The sequence below is a fragment of the Rhinoderma darwinii genome, chromosome 4, assembly GCF_050947455.1.
Source record: "Rhinoderma darwinii isolate aRhiDar2 chromosome 4, aRhiDar2.hap1, whole genome shotgun sequence".
NCBI classification, from domain to species: domain Eukaryota; kingdom Metazoa; phylum Chordata; class Amphibia; order Anura; family Rhinodermatidae; genus Rhinoderma; species Rhinoderma darwinii.
Window position 1 is genome coordinate 231866411 of NC_134690.1, and position 25702 is coordinate 231892112.

The 25702-nt window shown below is 42.2% G+C and overlaps 1 protein-coding gene across 2 annotated transcripts in view; it reads right to left on the reverse strand.

Annotated features, from left to right (window-relative positions):
- The window catches only part of CDK19 (cyclin dependent kinase 19), a 218101-nt gene that overhangs the window by 87014 nt on the left and 105385 nt on the right, over positions 1 to 25702 (reverse strand). For both annotated transcript variants that reach the window (XM_075864229.1, XM_075864228.1), the window contains exons 3-4: positions 3023 to 3133; positions 1326 to 1466 (exon numbers count right to left, since the gene is read on the reverse strand). In XM_075864229.1, the coding sequence (XP_075720344.1) occupies positions 1326 to 1466; positions 3023 to 3133 (252 nt within the window). The remainder of the gene's footprint in view (positions 1 to 1325; positions 1467 to 3022; positions 3134 to 25702) is intronic.

The following is a 25702-nucleotide window of genomic DNA, read 5'->3' on the forward strand; positions in this document are numbered from 1 at the left end:
TTAGAAATACAGAGATGAATCAGTGTATTATTTTGCATAATAAAGATTGCTCTCGTTTGAAGTTTTTCTATACTTGAACACATTCCAGATCATACTCCCAACGTTACCAGCGTCTAAATAATAGAGAATCTGTTAAGGATCTGCCAGGCACAGCTTCTGTATCCACGCCCATAGGTAATCAGTCTGCACCTGCTTCTATGTCTGTGAGACTGACTCCATCTTCCACCACTCAGGATGGCAGGCTTAGGAGTGGGAGAGCCTATCACAGCCTAGCCAGACGGAGCTAGCTCCCGCCCTCTGTCTATTTATACCTGCCTTTCCTGTTCCTCCTTGCTTGTGATTCTTCTCTGTTGGTTTCCTGGCCCTGCTGCAGCTTCTTGAACTACTTGTCCCTGCTTCATATGACCCTGGCTTACTGACTACTCTTCTGCTCTGCGTTTGGTACCTCGCACACTCCTGGTTTGACTCGGCTTGTTCACTACTCTCCTGCTCTGCGTTTCGCACCTCGTACTCTCCTGGTTTGACTCGGCTCGTTTCCTACTCTTGTTGCTCACGGTGTTGCCGTGGGCAACTGCCCCGTTTCCCTTTGTTCTGTGTTTCCTTGTCTGGTTGTCTGTCGTGCACTTACTGAGTGTAGGGACCGTCGCCCAGTTGTACCCCGTCGCCTAGGGCGGGTCGTTGCAAGTAGGCAGGGACTGAGTGGCGGGTAGATTAGGGCTCACTTGTCTGTTTCCCTATCCCTGTCATTACAGAATCCTTTTGGACTTTCAAGTTGTGCATTTTGTCCCCTGAGGTGTTAAATGAAACAATTGAGAAGATCAGGTAAATGCATTCATGTTCTGTGGATCGGGTACATGTGATGCACTTTTGAAGTAACATGGAATAGGTTCCAGTCCTGTTCTTTCTCCCCTCTCGAGTGGTGAGAATCCGTATCTTTTTCTTGTAAGAACTTGCTTATTGTTAGAACTACTGAAACATGTTTAGTTTAGCCTTCCCATAGCCTATTATGGCATCCATTTAACGTATACATCATGAAAAGGTGATGAGAATTCATGACATATATGCTAAACGTATCCCATAATAGTCTATAGGTGACGGATGCAACTATTAGTCACAGCCTATGTTTAACGTATACGTTGGGAGCTTTTACTGGCGTTTACAGGAAACGCAAGCCAAAAACTTGATGCGGATAGTGTCTAACACATAACAGTATAAATAGCAATTTCCCAGCAAGAATTAGCATTTTGTTTTATACCATATTTTTCATTTCCATACAGTACCATTACTTATCATGTAATATTAAAATCTACAATGTTATTGCCTACCAAGTCTCGATGAAGTACCCAGTTTGCATGCAGATAATGAATTCCATCCAGAATCTGGTAAAGCAAAGATTTCACCATTGATCGAGGTAGCTGCATGGGCTTTTTATTTGCTTTTGAGGCACGATGAAACTTGATGATATGCTATAAAGAAAAAAAAAAGATAATATTTTGATATCATATATCAAATATATGATATACACCGATCAGTCATAACATTAAAACCACCTGCCTAATATTGTGTAGGTCCCGCTCATGCTGCCAAAACAACTCTGACCCGTCGAGGCATGGACTCCACAAGACCTCTGAAGAGGTCCTGTGGTATCTGGCACAAATACGTTAACAGTAGATCTTTTAGGCCCTGTAAGTTGCGAGCTGAGGAATTTATGAATCTGACTTATTTTTCCAGCACATCCCACAGATGCTTGATCGGATTCTGGGGAAGATCTAGGGAATTTGAAGGCCAAATCACCACCTTGAACTCTTTGTGTAGTTCCTCAAATCATTCCTGTACCATTTTTTCAGTGTGGTAGGGCACATTATCCTGCTAAAAATGGTCACTCCCTAGGGAATACCATTGCAATGAAGGGGTGTACTTGGTCTACAACAATGATTAGATAGGTGTTACATGTCAAAGTATTATCCACGTAAATGTCAGGACCCAAGGTTTCCCAGTAGAATATTGCCCAGAGCATCACACTGCTTCTGCCGGCTTGCCTTCATCGCATAATGCATCTTGATGCTATTTCTTCCCCAGGTAAGCGTCACACACGCACCCAGCTGTCCACATGATATAAAAAAAAATTGGGATTCATCAGATTAGGCAACCTTCTTTCATTGCTTTATGGTCCGAATCTGATGCTTATGTGCCTATTCTAGTCGTTTCGGGGTCAGCATGGGCACTCAGACCGGTCTGCGGTTGCCCAGTACCGTAAGCAGCAAGCTGCAATGTGCTCTGACACATTTATATCATAGCCAGAATTTACATTTTCATTAATTTTTGTTACAGTAGCTCTTCTGTGGGATCGGACCGGATGAACTAGACTTCGATTCCCACACACATCAATGAGCCTTAAGTGCCCATTGCTTCATTGGACCAATTTTGGTAGGTAATAACCACTACATACCAGGAACACCCCTAAGTCCTGCCATTCGGAAAAAGCTCTGACCCACTCGTCAAGCCATTACAATTTGTCCCATGTCAGAGTCGCTCTTATGCTTGCCTATTTTCCTGCTTCCAACACACTAACTTCAAGAACGGACTGTTAAATTGCTGCCTAATATATCCCACCCTTTGACGGGGACCACTGTTAGGAGACAATCGATGTTATTCATTTTACCGGTCACTAATTTCAACGTTATGGCTAATCAGTGTATATATAAATGCATTTAAGAGCAGCATGTTAGATCTTAGGGCCTGTTCACATCACCGTTCATTTCCGTTCCGGGGTTCCGTCAGAGGGTTCCGTCGGGTGATTACAACTGATTACAGTACGGGACAGTTATCCGGCAGCGAGGCAGGGACTCCTAGCGTCGTACATAAGTATGATGCTAGGAGCCCGGCTCCCTGCACTGTGTTCGGTCCGGTACTTGCAGCCGAAATACGTCCGTCAATTACGGACGTAATGACCTCGTGTGAACATACCCTTACAGGATGCATAGTGACATACATGGTTTTCAAAATTGGAAAACAAACTTACCCAAAGATCATGTTCTGCATAATCAAACAGTAGCCAAACTTTTCTATCACTGTGAGACAGGAATACTTTTTGTAATGCAATTACATTTGGATGCTTCAACTCACGTAACAGCTGAAAGAAAAAATTAAATAAAATAAGGGAAACATTGTTATCAGAAGTGCAAAGGTCTGTTTAAATAGGCATTATCAATAAGTGCAAAAAATATATGGTAGTTAGCCAACAGCACGTAAATATCAGGACCATATTTATATCTGCCACTTGTATCTATACTTTAGATCGGTGAATGTCTTAGCACTTGCAGTAATGGATCACATTCACAACGGAAACCAAGTCCATATTGCCCCCAATTAAAAGTATATAGACTGAACCGGCGAACAACTCGACGAAAGCTGCATCCATTTACGAAAGACCAGGAGGCCTCTATAAATGTACTTATTCTACAGCATTAACACAATAGTAGAATAACTGTTCTTGCGCTAAATCTTTAGTTAAAGAGGCTCTGTCACCAGATTATATGTGCCCTATCTCCTACATAATCTGATAGGCGCTGTAATGTAGGTAACAACAGTGGTTTTTATTTTGAAAAACTATCATTTTTTAGCAAGTTAAGAACAATTTTAGATTTATGCTAATTAGTTTCTTAATGCCCAACTGGGTATTTTTTACTTTTGACCAAGTGGGCGTTGTAAAGACAAGTGTATGACGCTGACCAATCAGCGTCATACACTTCTCTTCATTCCAGCCCCCCTCTTCTTTCACTGCACAGCGTGATCTCACGAGATCAGGTTGTGCTGTCACATACTCCCACACTAACTTTACCGGAGTGTCTTGAGAGTAAATAGACATCGCCTCCAGCAAGGATGCAATGTCTATTCACACTCCTGACACTTTGGAAAAGTTTCTGTGGGACTTACTACAACAGCACAGCGTGATCTCACGAGATCACGCTGTGCCTTGACTACAGATGGACATGGATGACAGCACAGCGTGATCTCGCGAGATCACGCTGTGCTGTGAGTACAGATGGACATAAATGACAGCACAGTGTGATCTTGCGAGATCACGCTGTGCTGTGTGACTAAGTCCCACAGAAACTTTACCAAAGTGTCGGGAGTGTGAATAGACATCGCATCCTGGCTGGAGGCGATGTCTATTCACTCTCAAGACACTTCGGTAAAGTTAGTGTGTGAGTAAGTGACAGCATAGCGTGATCTCGCGAGATCACGTTGTGCAGTGAAAGAAGCTGGGCTGGAATGAAGAGAAGTGTATGACGCTGATTGGTCAGCGTCATACACTTGTCTTTACAACGCCCACTTGGTCAAAAGTTAAAAAACGCCCAGTTGGACATTAAGGAACTAATTAGCATAAATCTAAAATTGTTCATAACTTGCTAAAAAATTATCGTTTTTCAAAATACAAAGAACTGTTATCTACATTACAGCGCCGATCAGATTATTTAGGAGATAGACACTTATAATAGACACTTATAATCTGGTGACAGAGCCTCTTTAACCAACTCCTGTGAGTAGGGATTGTAGTTTCATTTCATGTGCATTTATCTTAAGCCCTAATAACAGATAGTAGGTCTGAACAAATGTATGAACAAAAACAAAATAAGTCTTCTGGAACATTCAGAAAATGTATTGGTTAGGGCAGGCTTTGAAAATCTAACTTGGCCAATCTAAATCTCTCCTAAACCTGCCTGGATGTGACAGTAAACGAATGCGAATTAACATCTCAAATGCTGATTGGCTTGAGAGGAACCATGTTGTCACAGCTGAGACGCCTTCCGGAACTAAGGTGCCGCTGCGACCACATACTATTAGTTTATGTCTAATTTTAACAAATGTGTGGGAAAGATAATTATATGCAACTTACTAATATCTACTTTTTAGAAGTTCTGTGTAATTTTCTCTATTTGTAAAGCAACGTCCCCTTGCTAGCCAAGCCTTCTGTACCAACCGCACGACACCCCCGTCCAAAAAAAAAAATTTGATGTAGGGGCAAGTGATGACACACGTCCCTAAGCCTCTTCCACTGCTGTACACTGTGCCTGCATGAGTTACTTGGACCTTCAGGACCTGCGCAAGCACAGATGAAGGCTTGGAAGAATTTACATAAGTCTAGGTAACTCTATTAATGCGTAAACACAATATATCAAGATTTGTCTTTTATGAAATAAAGGATTACAAAGTAACTTTTTATGGAAGAAATGGTAAAAGTCTCTTTTTATATTTCTTTTTCCTACACCAACTTCATGTGATTACTCATGTTAGACAGACTAAAAATCATGTGAACAACAGTAATTTTGCTGGAAGGGATACGTACACTGTTGAGTACTTGAGAAACAGTTTATAAAAGCAACACATCAGACAAAATAAGATTTCCAAAATGACATCTGCGTCTTTTGGGAATCTTTCTTTTGTAAAATTAGAGTTCAATCTAGTTTTTTCTTCACCTGGGGTAAAGGCTCCAATCACTGCCTCATCCTGCATCTAAATACCCTGTCAAGGGAAGGGCAACTTGTTGGCGTCACTTTTAGCACAAAGCAAATTGGGTGCATACTTCACCAGCCCACCACCAGCTATGCCGCTGCTCCATGCTAGAAATCTAGAGATGAGCAAATTTCCCAAATTTCGTCTTGGGTACGATTCAGTCAAATGGGCCGTTTCATTAGATGCGGTCCAAATAAATTCGCTGGAAATCAAAAGTACCCCACTTGCCCTGAAAACTCATCTCTGATCCTCTGATGTCTGTTCGGACTGTATCCAAGTTAAATCCAACCCCTTTCAAACTCTTTAATGCCAAGCCAGCATATAATGTCAAAGTGACAGCATCATATAGAGAGAGGAATAAATGCAGTGCAGTTTGAGAAGGCTGCCTAAAAGGCATTATGGGGAAATCCCCCTAAGATCAAGTGATCCTTTTTCTCATCTGTAAAATGGTGGCCGGCACTTGCCGACACCTGCCATTTTGCTGCGATTCACGTGCCACGAACCCCAAAAGTTCCGGAATTTGCAGAGCTGAAACTTTGGTGAAATTCAGACCATATCTGATTAGCTCATCTACTAGGAAAATATTATTTATTTACTTATATTATGATCCGTTATGTCTATTTTGTGACTGTATAGAATAGGGTAGCATTTTATGCTGTTCAGTTCATCAAATAGTAATGAAAACCTAACAGAGAAGAAATAAGAGAATAAAATATATATTTAGAGTAAGTTGGGGGACTGCATTGGACACAAACCCGAAATATTTTACTATAAACAAAGCAAATTTGACGTGAAAATTTACACCATGACTCGGTGAAGAGAAAAATATAGAGAAACATTTCTGTTAAGGGTCGCATTGATTTTGATGGGATTATTATGATGGCTAACGCCATTTACTACTATTTCTACTTTTCCATTTTCATCCCTTTGTAAATAAAGAAAGTCACCGGCAACAAACTGTTCTGAAAAATGTGATTTATATTATAGAGGTAACTCCTCGTAGCTTTGAATAATAAATGCCAAGAGTGCCATGCTTGTGTAATGTCTGTCCACTTTACTCCAACAGAAAATAATGTAAAGCAACTGTATCAAGTTTCAGTGTAACATTGGTAGAGCCACCTCCACAATAGCGAACATATAGCTAGCTTGTAATATATATTGTGAGATATCTTGTAAAAACTCATCCTCCTAGGTAGTAGTAAAATTATCATGTCAAAAAGACTTGGCGAATTATGGTGCAAACTTGGAAGGTCACCTTTTCCCTAGAATATAGATAATTGCTTACACAGCAGTTCTAAATTATTCCAATATGTCCTACTAGGGCATATGGACTTCATAAAGATCCCCACCCCCAATGTAAAATAAAAAAAAGTTATAGATTTGTCATTACCTAAATAAAGATTTACAATTATAGTGCAAGGGGTGTAAGCAGGGATTCACAAGTCCCAGGGACAAACTGACCTCCCGTGGGGTAAAGAACTAAAAAAAAAAAGTAAAGTTTGAGTAGTAACCTGGTTAGTGTAGTGTAGCTTCAGAGAAGATGGCTGCGGACTTTCCTGTTGGTGGCACTGTTGTAGTTAAGGATGATGGAAAGTTCTACAGCAAATCACGCTTCTAAGCTACTTTCTGAAAATTTGCACTATATGTGTATAAATACAGTTATTATAAGTAAGCACACGTATGTACCAGATTTCATCATGGATACAGTTTCAATGTCTTTCTGAAATATATGCTTTGTAAATGGATTTTAGAAAAACAGAATAGCACAAGCCAACTACCGGATTACATCCCTGTCCCTTTTACAACACAGCTCCTGTCTAAATGGCCATCCTCTATGTATATTTTGCCCTAGTGCAAACACTGCCCTGCTAATACACTGAACATTAAAGACAATTAAAACCATTCTGTTGATTGTCTTGTAGAATAGAGATTTTCCCCTAATCCTTTGTACTATAATTATAGAAGCAAAGCACATTACAAGATTGTGCGTTTATGGGAAAGTCATTTATCGGAGTCATTTCACTAGGCACAGGAGCGATTATTGGCTGCAGCTTGCTGTTGCTAGCCTTCCTTTCCAATCTAATCACAGATATTTGTGGCCAGAATCACTGCAGCCAATAGACTCACAGTGCATATCGGAGGATTCCAGTATGCCGTCTGTCAACACGAATAGGTTTTCACAGCACGTCACCTCACATTCTTATTTTATTCTTTTTCTTAGACGAGAGCTTATGTTAACTGAGAAACTGTAGTGTATATGGCTGTAGACTCATTAGAATGAACTTCCATTGTTAATCGTGCTTAACTAGTTAAATAAATATGGTAATGGTAATGTATGATATATGGTAATGTATAATCACTGGGTTGAGGATTTGCGTGGTCTTCTCCCCGACACTCATTATTCTTCCCTTTTATTAAAAATGGCAAAAAATAAATAAATCTGTATTAATAATAAGAATTTCGAATAACCTTGCCTGAACGTCTCATTTTATATGGGGTATGACCAATCGTATCTTGTGTGTTCTGGATAGTCGCTGTTACAGAATACACATGCATATACACTCACTAATATACCCCCAGAGTGGACAATGCGGCTGCTTTCAATCCAGCAGCTATTGTGTCATTGTGCTGCAGAGAATAACAGTCTCCATAGCTATTTTTAGACGTTTATTGCTCAGCTTCTAACCCATCTTCCGTTTGGCTATTAATCTCTCCTTGATTCTTTGTCTGGGGAATATGTAGCAAAGATAACACTGCTCACTGTACGAGAAGATATTATAAATTTGCCGGAATAGCACTCATGGTTTGTTTATAATAGAAGACAACATTCACAGATTATATTCTAGTATAGTCTTTCAATTTGGGTGAAAAAGGTACAGTTTGTGTGTATTATAGTCATATTTCCATCACAGTCCTGCCAACCGCAGCATAAAAAAATAAAAATGTGATGGAGAAGATATTATTTGCTTTACTTATTTTGTGTTACATTCTATACAGTCATGTGTTAGCTCAGATGAGCTCGTTTGTTAGGTCTATTTACACAAGCAGATATTCATACTAGCGATCTTCTATAGTATTTACGGTCCACAATTCCAGACCAATTCACTTCTATCGACCACGGACACATTCCTGTATATTTGCGGGAAGGTGTCCAGGCTGTAGAGAGCCTCCGCAAAAGATAGGACATGTCCTAACTTTTTCTTTTTACGGACCGTGCTCCCATATTTTGTAAAGGAGGACGGGCCGAAAATTAGGCTGGCTGTCCACGGTCGCCAGCGGCCGGCCATGCCCGTAATCGTGGACCAAGATTATGGGCATGGCCGTGTGCATGAGTCCTGGGTTTTAGACAAAACGTAAACTTAGACCGGGCAGTCAGAAAATGCATCAAATTTATCAGTGATAAATTAGAATGATAAATTTGGTGCATCTTGCTAGACATGTTAAACACCTTTCTTTTCCTTATGCCACCTCTTGGTTGGCTTAATTTACGCCACTTTACTGCAAAATTTTGGCGCACAGAGGCGCATTTAAGCCACACTCTTTACATAAGGGTGTTGGCTGTAATGTTCACAGCCGCAAACCGTCGTTCTGACTTACCCCTCAACGGACGCGGCCATAAACGTGTGAGTGCTGGGCAGCATCTCCTTCCTGAGAGACGCCGGCACTCACTTCTGCCTCGCTATGCTGGTTCCCGGAGGGTGTGCGCGCTCGCACCCGGCATTAAAGTGCTCGCACATGTAAAAAATCACTAATTAGCGCATGATCACCCTGGACTATAAAAAGGGCTCTGCCCTTTCACTCATTGCCTGAGCGTTGTTGTGTTTACCCATGTTAGTCTTAGCAAATGGTTCCTTAGTGTTATCCTGTCCCCGTTGTTCCTGTGTCCTTCTACCTGTATCTGTGCTATATTTGATCCTGTGCCTTAGAGTGTTGGAGTCGTGTTGTGCCACCTGTCACACCTGCTGTTATACACCACATCTGGTGTCATCTGTCTTCAAGCTCATCTGTGCCTAGCCTCCGTTACTGTCTGGAGGTACTCTTGTACTAGGACTCAGCTGCTACTCCGCTACAGCGGTGCGGCCTAGTGAGTCCACATACCCATGGATCGTGACATTGGCCAGTTCTCCTTTCCCGCTAAGCCACAGCCACTTGTATAGCGCAGCGAAAAAAGTGTCTAAAAAAAGTAAAAATGTGGCGGAGAATTCTAGCTCAATAAGAGAAAAAGTGTAGATCATGTCTAGCTACAGTAGATGTGCCAAATTTATTATACAGTATGCTCCCTTATGGTTTACACTGTCTAAATGTTATTCAGCATTAGTAAATCTGCCCCAAACTTTCTCTTCTACAAAATTACATCTAATTAAACTAAAATGAAATGCATAACATCCCTTTTAAGCAGACATGAGATAATTCTCAAGGTGATATTTTAGGCAGAGCTATTGTTACACAGTACTGAAGCCCCAAACACAACAAACATACATAACACATAAGTTACGTGGTACTAATTCAGTACATAAGATCCTCAGAAGCAGTTTTTTCTTGCAAAAGCCCAATGATCTATGTCTTTAGAACTGTTGGCACTGGCTATATGCGACTAGGAATGCTGCAATGCCAACCGTGCTATATACCTTTCATGTTGCTTGAATGGCTTCTCAGCACTCTGTGGAAAATATCCATATCAGTCGAAGTTCACACTACCGTTAGTATACGTTTACCTCTCTTCAGTCAGAGGAAGAGGGGATCGAAAGATTAAACGGAAAGCAACGGTTCCGTTAGAATTACCATTTATTTCAAAGGTAATTCTTTTGTTTTAGTTGCTTTCCGTTTGTCTCCATTCACTAGGTTTCCGTTTTTTTTACGAAACTGCAGAACTTTTGTTTCCGTGAAAAAAAATGGAAACCTAGCGAACAGAGACAAACGGAAAGCAACTGAAACAAAAAAATGACCATTGAAATCAATGGTAATTCTAACGGAACCGTTGCTTTCCGTTAAAGCTTTCGATCCTCTCTTCCGCTCATGGAAGAGAGCTAAACGTATACTAATGATAGTGTGAAAGAAGCCTTATTCATAATGTATTCTATATAGACACAAGATAAGACAGATTAAATTGATGATATTCACAAACATTATATGCTTTATAGTGTAACTGGTTATCTAATTTTTGATAGCCCATATAAAGCATATGGAAGCACTTTAGTGACAACCGTGCCCGCAATCATAATTTTATTGGGCTGGTGCCACTGAATGAACACAGTTGCTTTTGAACAGAAGTTTCTTTTAGCCTGCTCAGCAAACTGCAAGAGAACGGTGATCAGTTACTGCACCTTAATAAGACTTTAGATCAGTTTGTAGTCCTATGAAACATGGTTGTCCCATTGGTGACTTTTAAGCCATCTGCTGCTACTTAAATCGGTTACTGCATAATTTATCATGCAAATTAATCTAGAAACACACTAACAATTGTTAACTCCGCTCTTAATAAGGTTTACAAATAAATCAAGGCTTAGAGGGGAAGTGGCCCTATGAAAAATGAAAGCAGCCAATTGGTTGACATGGGCAACTACTCTATTTTGTACGAATTTTGATAAATCTCTCCCTTTTATGATTTAATTTGGTCAGATTTCCCCTTTTATGATTTAATTTGGTCAGATTTCCACATTTTATAATTTGATTTAAGTAAAATGCATAGTACTAAATTTGAAACTGTTGAATTTGAATGTTGCAAAATGGAGAGTAAGGCCTAGTTCACATTGCATTTTTGCCCTACATTTAGCGTGTACGTCGGGAATGCTCCGACGCTCTGGCTGGGGACTCCAATATTGTAGCTCCTGACATCACTCTCAATATTACCGACATATATAGCAGACGGAAGGAAAAAACGCGATGTGAACTAGGTGTAATATCTAATGATATCTGGGCATAATTACATAATTTATATTTTGCACAAATATTCATGATTTTCTCTTATTTATTTTTAGCGCATAAACAGCTAAACTTCCTAGTTCCACATATGCCATTATGGCTTATGGACTCAAGATGGGGACCATCCTCTATCGAGCAGGGTTGTCAACCGTCTGCAAATTTACAGGTGTTTTTTTCTGCCGTCTGTAGTGTCCGGCAGAAAAAAAAACACCATCTGGGATTTATCCGCCATCCCCCGAAACGTTGCACTGCATATTCGCCAAACTGTACATGCGCAGTGCAAACAAGGGAAGAGTTGGCTGCGGCCCGCGATTAATGCATTTAGGAGCGGGAGGAGGGCAGATGGAGACAAGTAAATGACGGTCTGAGCACGGTCGGTGCCGGGAGTGGACCAGTCAACTGACCTCGCTCAGACCGCCACCGCGTCACTGACAGTTGCCAACAGTCCTGAATTTATAGAGACACTCCCAGCAAATTACTGTCCCGGACGTATTCCGGCAACTACCATAGTTAATTGTATCTGTATTTTAGCATAAGGCCTCAACAAAACAAAATGTAAAAAAAGTGATAGGGTCTGAAGACTTTCCGAATGCACTGTATGTCTGTGATCATCTGTCTCCACAGCCAGCATGAGATCTAAAGTATTTGGCCATGTAGGTAAAGAGATATATTGTGATGCGCGGAATATGCCCCCCTGCTCGTGCACAAGTCGAATCGGTGAGGTGATATCACCATGACCCACAGGAACTAGACTAATTTTGGGCTAAAGCAGCTGAGCGCTGGTTAGCTCAAATTTTTGAACTGCGCGCAGATGCGCTGAAGGGACAGCTGAGAACCGGTGCGCTTTAGAGTTCAGCTCACCGTCACAACCAGTGGCGTAACTACCGCCGTAGCAGATGTAGTGGCTGCTACGGGGCCCGCAACATGAGGGGGCCCGTGTCGCCCGCCAGCACGGGCCCCCACCATGGCCGGAGGCTCCGCTAGCAGCCGATATTGCTGCTACAGCGCGACGCCACTGAACACGACTACGGCAGAGCAGGGAGGCATCTCCCCGCTCTGCCATTAAACAAAAGACATGTATACATGTGTGATCGCTGCCATTGATAGGGAGAACGGGGGACTGAAAGTCCCCTGAAGTTCTCCATCACAAACCTCGGACTTCCGGGGTCTGTGTCGGCAGCTCCGTAGAAATGAATGGAGCGCCGGTCGTGCTTGTGCGCATGCGTGACCAGCGCTCCTTTCATTTTTATTGAGCTGCGCAGATGCCGGAAGTCAGAGGTTAGAAATGGAGAACTTCGGGGGACTTTCGGTCCCCCGTTCTCCCTATCGCTGCCAGCGATCACACATGTATCCCCTATCCTGTGGATAGGGGATACATGTCTTTTGTAGGACACACTGTAGGTCGCATTTTTTTGGGAGGGGGGACGCTGTATGGCATTCCCTACAGGGAGGGCGCTGTATGGCGTTCCCTACAAGGGGGGGCTGTATGGCGTTCTCTACAGCGGGGGGCTGTATGGCGTTATCTACAGGGGGGGCTGTAAAAGAGGCACTATCTACAAGGGGGGGATGTGTGACACCCAGGGGAGGGGGGGCCCCAGTCAAAAGTTTGCTATGGGGCCCAGTCTTTCCTAGTTACGCCCCTGGTCACAACGATCTTTTACTTACTGGGATCATTATCAAGATCAGCTCCCCACCGCAACACTGCAGGATGTCCCATTGACAAAGATGAGTTCACCATCACTCCAAAACCCAGCTCTCTCTCTGCAGTCTCACCAACGCACCATTCACGGATGCAACACCTAGACAATGAGCTAAGTATCCTAACCCTCTCCTCCCCAACAAGCTGCATTAACAGTCTTTTCCCCTAGACAACGAGATATATATATTAAAAGGTACAAATATAAAGATATAAATATGAAATATTACAAGGTTCCCATCTTTCCACTAAAGTAATGTAAAAAAATAAACAATTGGTTTGCCGCAGCCGTAAAAGTCTTACAATATAACAATTTAACCCACAGGATGAACAACGTAATTTTTTTAAAATAAAACTGCCAGAATTGCGTTTTATTTTCCGTTACCTTAAATAGAATGGAACAAAAAGTTGTATGTATCCAAATGGTACCAATAAAAAAACAATGGAGGAATCGCCGTTTTTTTACCACTCAACCTCACAATGATTTCGTTTCCCAGTACACTATATAGTAAATAAATGGTGCTCTTAAAAACTACAACTTGTCTCTCAAAAAACAAGCCCCCCGATGGAAAAAAAAAAGTTATGGCTTTTGGAAGGTGGGGAGGAAAAAACTAAAATGAAAAAAGGCTGGAGCAAGCAAGGGAGTAAATTCCATGTACACATGTTTCCTGTAGGTGCTTATAGATGAATAGAGATATTTACACTTTATGCATGAGTCTCTATATGCAATTGAATTTTTGGGGGAATTTTGTATGTTTGATTATTTTACACTCTTTGTATATCTGAGTGGGAAATGTGTGTAGGTACCCTCAAGGACAGGTAAGATACCCACACTGTGAAAGGAATTTGCCAACTTTATTAATGAAATGCTTCATAAGATGATGGATTGAATGTAAAGTAGGGGAGAGATGGAAGGCGATGCTCCTACCTGCAATTAGATTTCAGGTATTGAGACATCACCTCCTACTTTGGGATGCTAATGTCACGTCCGCTGGGAATGTGGACCCACTGGGCTACTCTGCCGTAATGGAGTAGCAGCTGGCTAGACAGATATAGGACAGTCACTGGTGGATGGTACCTTGGTGGCAGGCTGGACACTGTCAGATAGCCGGTAGCTGAAGCAGGCAGGTGCCAGATTACTGGAAGCAGGCTTGTGCAGGATAGATGTACACTGGACTCAGGATGTAGGACTGGTCACGGACACTGGACACAGGGCGGCCGGAGCACACATGCATGCACTAAGCATCTGCGGCCGTGAGTTACAGCTAACCTGCCATGGTGATCACCCAAGTAGCTTCCTGCAAAGACTGCGACTTCATTGATGTTTTATATTCAAGCAAGGTTACAGGGAAAGCTACTGGAAAGTTTGTACCAATGTAACAAGTCGCAAAGGATGCCACCCTAAGTTGACTACGCACCAAGTTGAAGGTGGTGCTGTATCGACTTATCAGAAGGTTGTAAGAAGACAGGATGAGACCATTCTAAGTCTGAATGCGTAGCGAATCAAAGCAGTTCTACACGAGTCGGCACGATGAAATTGGATAGGACACTAAAGGAAACTGATGACAATGCAACATCAAATCAAAGAAAAGACTCGTACTACGGCAAAAGAATCCAGATACAGATAAGAAGAAAAGAAGAATGCAATGATAAAGAAGAAGATAAAGTAATCTATGCACATTGACTGAGATTACATGTTACTGATGGGAAAGTGTCCTCGAGTAGATAAGTGATGCAGAGATTACCTAAATCCAAAAGTATATTTCAGACCTTTACCAGTAACAACGGAGGTTGAGGAGGTAAATGCAGCCTGAAAAACATTTCCCCAAATTGCATTGTCGAGTCCCCGACAGCAGGGGCATTGTAAAGAGAAGTGTTCATTATATATATTTTGTCCCATCAGACATAATGTATGCGTATATTACAATGAAGGAGGAGCAGAGGATCTCCATTAATTCTCGGTCTTCTCAGACAGCAGGGGGACAATAGTATCGCTAAGGTAGCCGGAGGCATATCCTATGTTGTATTCATAGGACACAGGACGAGCACGGCACCTGCCCTCCCTGCTAGTCCACGAGTTGGCTCGGACACATCATATCACCACTCCAACCCAAGGGGACCAGGTACAAGCGATAGTAAGGTGCCTGCGTCTGACTCGGGAGCAAGCTCACCAGTTGGGCTTGAGTAGTAGAGCGCGCTCAAAGAGTTGAGCTGTGTGCCGATGCGCTGAAGGGAATAGCTAAGCACTTATGTACTCAAAAGTTCAGTTCACCGACACTAACAATCTTCCACTCACTGCTACCACAATCAAGACGAATTCACCACCGCAGCGCTGCAGGATCTCCTGTTGACAAAGACAAGCTCAGCACTGCTATTGAGCTCAGCCCTTGCTCTGCAGTCTCACCAACACACCGTCCCCATACAATACAGAAGCAACCCCTAGACAACGAGCTGTCTAACTATCTTAAATCTCTCCTCCCCAACAAACTGCATTAACTGTCCTCCCCTAGACAACAAGCTATACTCATCATTCCCTGGAACTTAGATATACATACCCATATATACCGAGCCCCATGTGTAATATATATATATATATATATATAAAAGCCCCAATCTTTCTTTGACCAAAAATTCTCCATATCCCCCAGTCTTATACCCTAGAGCCCATATTCCACGGCCTTATTTCCCATCCATATGGTCCTGCGTAATACATTTGCAGCTCCCCTCTCAATAGACCTATAGCCTCTTATAATCCCATACTCTTGAACCCCTCAGTTTAAGGGACAGTTAGAGCCAGGTGGGGAAGATCATAAGTGAGTGTGCGTATATATGCTTTTGTAGGTATGTGGTTAGGTAAAGGTATTGTACTGGGAATATTGTTAATGTATTGTTCCGTGTATAATATTAGTACATTACGTGTTGATGGCTATTATTTGTATTAAGTATAATGATACTATTCTGTTTTTATATATCTATTATCTGCAACGTACGGTGTTTGATATTTAGTGTGCTTAGTTTAGTGAATAAATGTATTTTGTGAATCACGGCAGACACACATAGGTTAATAAAGGGAATGGAAAGGCAGTAATACAAGTGAAAAAGGAGTAAAAACTAGATAAACTCTATAGTGATCCTTTTACAGGTAATGTCTCGGGTTTTATTTTAAAACAAACCACAAAAGACTGCCTGCAGTAAAACAGGAAGGGCTTGTCCACACATAACGGAATTGCTGCAGAAAATTTCTGCAGCAATTCCGTTGAATGTAGCAGACATTCCGCTGTGGAAAAAACAAACCATTTCCTGTGTTTTTTACTGCAGAAAATGGTGAGTATTTTGCCGTGTTTTTCTCAATACTGGGAGATGAGAGATGTTGACATCTCCTCAGAAAAACACAGCAATTCAGTTCACATTCTGCAGCAGGAATTGACATGCTGCGTTACGAAAAATATGCACCGCAGGCCAATTTCGTGTCAGAATTTTTACGCAGCGTGTGGATGACATTTGTTAAATCTCACCAACTTTGCTGCTACTATATTCTGCTGCAATTCCAGACAGAAAATACGCAGCAATTCTGCTACATGTGGACAAGCCCTAAATAGTAGACAGGGAAGATGGCATTGTAGTGACAGTTTCTCTTTCTGCCTCCCAGTGTCTATGAGACTGCATTTTGTGAGAGGCAATGGGAGTAGAAGTAGGGATACATAAGAGTGCTGAGCACAGCACCAGCATCACACCAGAAATAGCCCAGCTACATAGCACAGCTCATTCCCTGTGCAAAGTCCCTACCCGCTAAGGGGTGTTTTAAGGTGGAAATCACAAAATCCCTTATAATACGCTGTCCGTTTTAGCCAACTGAGCCATGAGGAAAAGTTGGCATATGTTGATTAGGAGATTTGTCTTTTGGCTTTCTCTAGGTCAAACATCTAGGTCTGAGAAAGGTTGAACTTAATGGGCATGTGTCTTCTTCCAACCTATGTAACATTTCCGACTGCAGTACATTTAATATACATCTACAGCTGCCTATGGGGTGATTGTTTTTTTTTAAATTCTTTCGAGAGGTAAACTTTAGCAATTACACAACACTAATAATACTGGTATTAGCTATTTCCAATTGCAGTGGTGAAAATACATTACATCAAGATATTAACTAGGAAATTCAGTATAAAACTAACTAAATGAAGACAATGACAGCATTAAAAAGTGTATCTATAATAGATTAATATTTTTTATGTAGGAGTATTTCACAGCAATGAATTAAAGGCTGTAGTGAACTTCTCAACAATGAATCATTTATTCCATTCAAACTAATCTTTCTCATGTCGCCTACAAGGAATGTAATGCAAGCGATTTTCTGTGCATACTGATTGCCTGCCAAGAATAGGATTTTCAATGGAGGTCTGTCAATGGAGCATTATATAATAAGCAACACAATTTAACCCTTTCAGGACGCAGCAATTATTGGGATTTTCATTTGAATTTTTTAAATTTTTTACATCTTCTACTTCCCCTATATAGAGTTGAATGGGACTACAGGTCAAAAAAACGTGAAATAGGGAGGATTTCAGTTTGCCACACTTCGGGCATTGGCTCTTATAATCAACTAGATATTTTTCTAAGGGGATGCTAAAGTCATAATACAACCTGTCTGTTATAAAAAAAAAAGCGCATTTCCCTATATTTTTTTCAATATTATAGCCTTCTTGACCATCCTATTTCCTTTCTGCATTCTTTGCATAATTTCTTGCACTGACAAGCTCATTCCTATTTTCCTTCGGCCATACAGTATTCCCCATTAATTTTTTTGTTCTTTTTATGATTGGCGTAGATCTTTGTCAATGAGACTGAAGTCCCTGGAATAAGAAAGGATTCAAACAAGGTGACGATTTAAATCTGTTCAGGGGGACACTGGTGTAGTAATTGTCGGTGTACACATGGTACCCTTTCTGCAGGAAAGTTCCCAGACGATTTTTCCCACTAATTCCAATATCCTCTGGGCATCCTGGGGGATTAAGGTGGCGGACCCAGCCCTCATAAATGAAAAATCCACAGGTGGAGCCCAATGTGCTCTCGCACACCTTATAAAGTTTCACACTGTATCGGGCTCTTTTGAAAGGGAATGTATTGGCGAAACGATAGACGGGCCTTGAAGGACATAAGGGACTCGTCTACCGCTATTTTTTGGCCTTGGGTGTATAAGTTTACAAATGACTCAGATAGGAGGGAGGTAAGGGGTCTCAATTTGTTGAGGTGTTCATAGCCTGGTTCACTTCTTGGGGGGGATTTGTGAATTGTCCGAGAAATGCATGAAACGCATTATAGTCTCATATTGTGTTCAGGCCATGACAGCAGCAAAAACAGAGGTGCTGTGGATAGCGCTGGTAGCCCAGTAGGAGCAGATAGAAGGTTTTTTTACTATCCCAATGTTTAGGGTAATTCCCAAAAAAATGTTAATCTCACAGACTGTTGTGGGGATCCATCCTCTGGCATAGTAAAACCTTGGATTTTGGGTGACAAATTGCCTGGCATATAAATTTGTCTGCTGGACAATTAGTTCCAGGACCTGATCGCCTACAAACAAATAAAAAAAATTATAGGGGGTAAAATTTGCGACATAAGTGTTGATGGCTGGAGTCGCTGTAAATGGTGGAATTTGGGGAGAGAAAGAAACTGCAGGATCCCACATTGCGGGAGGGACTACATTACTAGGCCCTGCTCCTGACGCTTCAACTATGACAGCTGCGTCCACCACAATAGGGCTGGGGGTCCAGTGGCAGAAGCAGAACTTGTGTCGCTTTCTGAGCCAAGTTCTGCTTCTGACGCAAAATTTCGGTTTTAGAAATTACCTTTTCCCGGTTTAAACTGTATCTTCATCTTCAGGAAGCAGATACCGTTTAATTCAATGGTCCCCTGCTCTACCATTCACTATGTATCATCGGACGCGAGGCAGTGACGTCATCTGCACCGTGCCACACAGAGCAGACAAGCAGAAGGATCTGCTCCACTCATCGTTGGAACGGGGGTTAGGGGATTATGTATATTATTATTTTTATCAAGCACTATTGGGGGCAGCTGTGGGGGCATTATACAGTGCGGGGGCAGCTATGGGGACTTTATACTGTGTGGGATGCAGCTATAGGGGCATTATACTGCGTGGAAGTCAGTTATGAGGGAATTATACTATGTAGAGGCATCTATGGGGGACATTATGCTGTGGAGGGCAGTTATGGAGGGCATTATACTCTATGGGGGCATTATACTGTGTGGGGGCAATTATAAGGGCATTATTCTGCGTGGAGGCAGTAACAGGGGCATTATAATGTGTGGAGGCAGTGTCAGGGGGTATATTTAACACAGTAGTATACAGCAGGCTCAGGGGATAAATATGAATTCAATGGTGTAGGGAATGGGGAAAAGGGGTGTGGCCTTAATAATCGGTCAATAATCGTAATCGAGGTTACATGTTAAATTAATTGTGATTTTGATCATAATTGCACAGCCCTAGTCTACGTGGATTGTTTATTATTATTATTATTATTTTTTTTAACTTCAGACAATCATTGATGAACATATGTTGAAATTATGTATTGCTTATGTATTGTAGGCCACTAGGTATTATAGGTACTACGATATGAGATATCTCCCTAAAAAAAAAATAATATCTGACTATTCTCTGCAGTGAATTTCTACAGATCCCCTCAGCTCACCCCCAGCTAGGGGTATTTACCCCTTCTGATTATCCCAATTTCCTCAACCAGACAGAATCCATAACCAACTCAAGGGATTCTTCAAGGTTAATCTCCCTCCCAACACATTGATTACATTATGGGATGTGGCTACGGCATTCCTCAGTGGATGCTTTAAGTCATCAGTCTTTTATGTCAAATATACCACTAGAGAGTCTGAGGAGACCTGATGAGAATTTTTGGAAGCTGCTGAACGGAGAACCTGTCTGTGCCTAATATGTCCACTTGGAAGTGCCTTCAGAGCTCCTACTCCCAGTTATTAACCCTTAAAGTGAAGAATCAAATGTTTTTTCACAAACAAAGGAACTTTGAGTTGGGTAACCAATCAGTGAAGCAATTAGCATATATTACTAGTGATAGCTCAGGTCCATCAGCCATCTTGTCAATCAAAGATGGCTAGTGCCAGCTATGCAGTTCTTCAGTTTCCATATCTTAATGCTTTAAATATATTTTACTAATCTCATTTCCAGGAAGTACTATTCCCCAAGCTTACCAGTGCACAGATGGACATGTTTAGAGGCCCCCCTTACACTTTATAAGATTAAATCTGCTATAGCCACCATTCCCCCCAGAAAATCCCCTGATCCAGATGAGCTTCCTGCTGACATTTATAAGCGTTACTGTAATGAACTTAGCCTCGAGTTGCTTGCCATGTAGAATGGTACCATCAATATGGGCACTCTATATCCCTCCTTCTATGATGCTTCTGTTGTAGTGCTGTAGAACCATATGGTTACTCAAAAGTGACTGAAAGGTCTTGGGTAAGGTCCTTGCTGTGAGTTTAAATCAAGTCATTCTCTCGGTTATAAACACAGACAGGGCCGGCCTTAGGGGTGTGCGAGCCTCACAGCATGTAGGGGGCGCCACTGGGCTTTGCCCCTGCTCTTAGTTACACACACACACACACACACACACACACACACACACACAGAGTAAACAAGAGCCGAGTAGAAAGATCCGCCCACAGCCCGTCCTACAAGAAACCTGTGATCCTGTCAGCAAGGAGAGATGGTAAGTTTCTATGTGTGTGTATATATGTCTCTGTGTATATATTTGCGTATATAAGTGTTTGTATGTGTATATGTTACAGTGTGTGTATTTATGTCTCTGTAAGGGGGTGTTCAATAAAGAACAGATATAAATGAAGATATCAGTGCGGCCCCCTATTTACTCTGCTGCCCCTATATACTCTGCTGCTCCTATAAACCTTGCTGCCCCCTATATACTCCGCTGCCCCTATATGCTATGCTGCCTCCTAAAAACTTTGCTGCCCCTTATATACTCTGCTGCCTCTTATATACTCTGCTGCCCCCTATACACCCAGCTGCCTCTTAAGGGGAAAAACACATTTAGATATATGGTCATCTATAAAACTTTAACCAATTCATGCCAATTAATTAATGGAAATAATATTTTTTAAAAGTGTATCTCCAGAAACGTGTGAGGAAGTATTAAAAAGATACTGAGCGCATACAAAAATACATCTTTTTGTAATGTATATATTTAAAAAGTATACCTGTATAGCCTGGGAATGGTGTGAATAGAGCATTCAGCAGTACAAGAGCAGTCATCTGTCGTTCTAACCCCTTCCCTCCAGTGATAAGAAGTTGACTGATAACACACTCCTGGCCTGCACAGCACAGGTGAAAACTGAGCTACCTAAAGTGGGTTTTACACTGGGCGATTATCGTGCAGACGAGTCTTCATATAAAGCTCGTTATCGATGATTGCCCTGTGTAAACAGGGTAGTGATCAGCAGATGAAAGAGCAAAAGCTCGGTCTTCTGATCGTACTGTTTTAAAAACGTTAAATATTATCATTATCGGCAGCACATCTCCCGCGCTGCCGACATGATAATAATGTATAGGGACGAGCAATCGGAGTAACGACCGCTCGTCCCCATCCATAGCTCCGTATGACAGGAGTAAATGAGCAGTAAATGTGAATTAATCTTCTTTTTCTTCTGTTCCATGGCGGTGGGAGTATCATAGGCAGCAGCATCGGAGCTGTGCGCGCATGCTCTCACTCAAACTTCAGCTCTCACAGTCTTGTTGTCCTTGTCTGCTGAGAGCCAAAGAGTGAGAGCGTGCGCACGTGCATGCACTTGCTTGCACGGCTCCGAGCTGCGCATGCGCACGCACACGCTCTCCTCTCTCCAGCTCTTGCTGTGACACTATCCGTAGCGGATTGGACAGTGTCACAGCGATGTTACACTTCCCCTTGCCAATTACATGCCCCATTAACAGTTCAGGGGGGGCGCCAAATATATCGGCACCAATATCTAAATAACAGAGGAGGATAGGACATTTTTTTTATTGTGCCCCAGGGTTTGTGCAGCCCTGCTTATTACATGCTGCACTCAGCTGCTTCACGTATAGGCAGGTGAAAGGTTCTCTTTAAAGAAGTGCATATCAGAAATGGAAAATTGGACCTGGACACAGGGGCATAAACGACCCTTGGTCATGAAAGGGTTAATGGTTGTCTGAGGAATGTTATATGACGCTGAATGGCATTGCCCACATGGTCTCCAGACCAATCTCCGGCTATCATTGCATCCAAGACAAAAGTGGGCCCCCATTTCAGTCTTGCTGTGCACCATGATAGCCTTTGGGAGCGGTGGCGTGTGGTCAATGGAACACCTGTAGCTGGAAGTCTGTCTCGTAGCTCAATATCGTGCAAACGTCTTCGGGCGATTTGTGTTAACACTGCTTGCCGCCCTAGGCTTGGGATGTGATGTTCAATTTCACTTGCAGTACAGAATGGATCACTACGTGCCATTCTTCCAACAGAGGATCCGTCCGTGCAAGGTCCTCTTGCTGTCATTTTCGTTGCTCTCCCAACCTCCGGGACATGCAACGTTGAACAGTGATGACATCTCGGCCTAGGCGTTTAGCAATCTGCTAGAGTGATAAACCAAGGTCTCTTAGTTCAAGGATTTTGTCCATCTTAGTTTGCAACAAGTGGCGATAACTGGCACGTCGACGAGCAGGGGGCATTGCACAATTATCCCACGACAATTGATTACATTTTTGAGGTTTCATGTGGCTAAAAAACATTGCTTTCAATCTGGCTTTTATGCCCCTCCCACATGCCACAGATTGGAGCTCGGTGCTTGAAAATGTGATCATTTGCAGATCTTAGCGACATCTGCTACTTCCTCGATTTGTATAACCTTACGGCTTGTCTTTCTTGGCATTTCAATTTCAATGTTGAGGAGTGTATTTTTGGATCCTCAGTGGCCAGTTACACACCTGATGGATTACCTATTGAGGCATGGACTCCACAAAACTTCTGAAGGTGTCCTGTGATATCTTGCAGCAAGATTTTAGCAGCAGATCCTTTAACCCCTTACCGACAACCACAGTATATATGGCGCAGGTCGGGTGGGGGAGTATTGAGCGGGCTCATAGGCTGAGCCCGCGCCATAGGGCGAGTGTGTCGACTGTGTGTTACAGCCGACACTTCCGGATAACGAGCGGGATGCCGCTCGAGCGCGATCCCGCTAGTTTAACCCGTTAAATGCCGCAGTCAATATCTAAAGCGGCATTTAAATCACTGAAAAGAAGGGGCGACCCCCTGAAACATTCCAATGCCCCCGCCCCTGTGGCACGATCGTGTGGTACCGTTGGTTGGCATGGTAGCCTGGTGTCCTGATGAAGGCCCTCAGGTCCACCATTTTTGTACTCCTATGAAGCCCTGTCTCCGGTATGGCTTCATAGGCAACTGTCAGAATCACAATATACTGTAATACATTAGTAGATCGCTGGTTCAAGTCCCCTAGGGGGACAAGTAAAAAACAGTAAAATAATGTGTTTTTTTTTGTTTTTTTTTTAAATTAAACAAAATAAAAATTTAAAAAAAACAAAACCTTTTCCCATTCACCCTCAAGCACAAAGTAAAACAAATAAAAAATTTATATAACTGGTATCAATGCGTCCGTAAAAGTCTGAACTATTACAATATATTATTATTTAGTCTGCACGGTGAATGCCGTAAAAAATAAAAAAACTTCAGAATTGCTGTTTTGTGGTCACTTCATCTCCCACAAAAAATGAAATAAGAAGTGATCACAAAGTATCATGTACGCCAAAATGGTACCAATATAAACTACAGATCTCCCCACAAAAAAATAAGCCCTCATTCCGCTATATCGACCAAAAAATAAAAAACGGATGGCTCTCAGAATATGGCGATCAGTTTTTTTGCTTGTAAAAGTAGTAAAACATTAAAAAAAAGTATTTGAAATCGCTGTAATCGTATCGACCCGCAGAATAAAGTTAACATGCCGTTTTTACTGCATGGTGAACGCACTAAAAATAAAACCACCCAAAAGATTGAGGAATCGCTGTTTTTTTCCTATTCCACCCCACAAAGATTTTTTTTCTCCAGTTTCCCACTACATTATATGGTACAATAAATGGTGCTGTGAAAATCCACAACTCGTCCCGCAAAAAAAAAGCCCTCATACGGCAATATTGATGGAAATATAAAAAAGTTACGGCTTTTGGAAGAAGGGGAGGAAAAAACTAAAGCGAAAATCGCACCTCGCTATTTATTTTTTCTGCCCCCGTTTGAAAATGTAATGAAATACAAGGCAGTCCGGTGTATTGGCTTATCTGGTACTTTATTTCAGGTTTAGCCGCTCGGTCCTGGGCTGCCATTGAGCCATGTGATCTCTATTCTGGCTCCCTAAATCCTACAGCGTCTGCTGTTGGGACCAGAAGTCAGTTTCTTAATGCAAGTCTATGAAAGCCTCAATGTGATTCTCATAGACTTGCATTAAGAGACTGACCTCCGGTTCCTTCATTGCCCAAAGGCAGCCCTGAACAAAGCGGATACCCAAGAAATAAAGCAGGTAAGCCAATACACAAGACTACCTTGCACTGCTTCACATATTTAAACAGGGAAATAGCCCGCGTGCTTTAATAAGTACTGCAAGTTGCGTGGTGGGGCCTCCATGGATTAGACATGTTTTTCCAGCACATCCCACGGATGTTCGATCAGATATACAGTGAAGGAAATAAGTATTTGATCCCTTGCTGATTTTGTAAGTTTGCCCACTGTCAAAGACATGAACAGTCTAGAATTTTTAGGATAGGTTAATTTCCTGTCCACAGACTCAATTAATCAGTCTGACTCTAACCTCTACAACATGGGCAAGACCAAAGAGCTTTCTAAGGATGTCAGGGACAAGATCATAGACCTGCACAAGGCTGGAATGGGCTACAAAACCATAAGTAAGACGCTGGGTGAGAAGGAGACAACTGTTGGTGCAATAGTAAGAAAATGGAAGACATACAAAATGACTGTCAATCGACATCGATCTCCATGCAAAATCTCACCTCGTGGGGTATCCTTGATCCTGAGGAAGGTAAGAGCTCAGCCGAAAACTACACGGGGGGAACTTGTTAATGATCTCAAGGCAGCTGGGACCACAGTCACCAAGAAAACCATTGGTAACAAATTACGCCGTAATGGATTAAAATCCTGCAGTGCCCGCAAGGTCCCCCTGCTCAAGAAGGCACATGTACAGGCCCGTCTGAAGTTTGCAAATGAACATCTGGATGATACTGAGAGTGATTGGGAGAAGGTGCTGTGGTCAGATGAGACTAAAATTGAGCTCTTTGGCATTAACGGTACTCGCCGTGTTTGGAGGAAGAGAAATGCTGCCTATGACCCAAAGAACACCGTCCCCACTGTCAAGCATGGAGGTGGAAACATTATGTTTTGGGGGTGTTTCTCTGCTAAGGGCACAGGACTACTTCACCGCATCAATGGGAGAATGGATGGAGCCATGTACCGTCAAATCCTCAGTGACACCCTC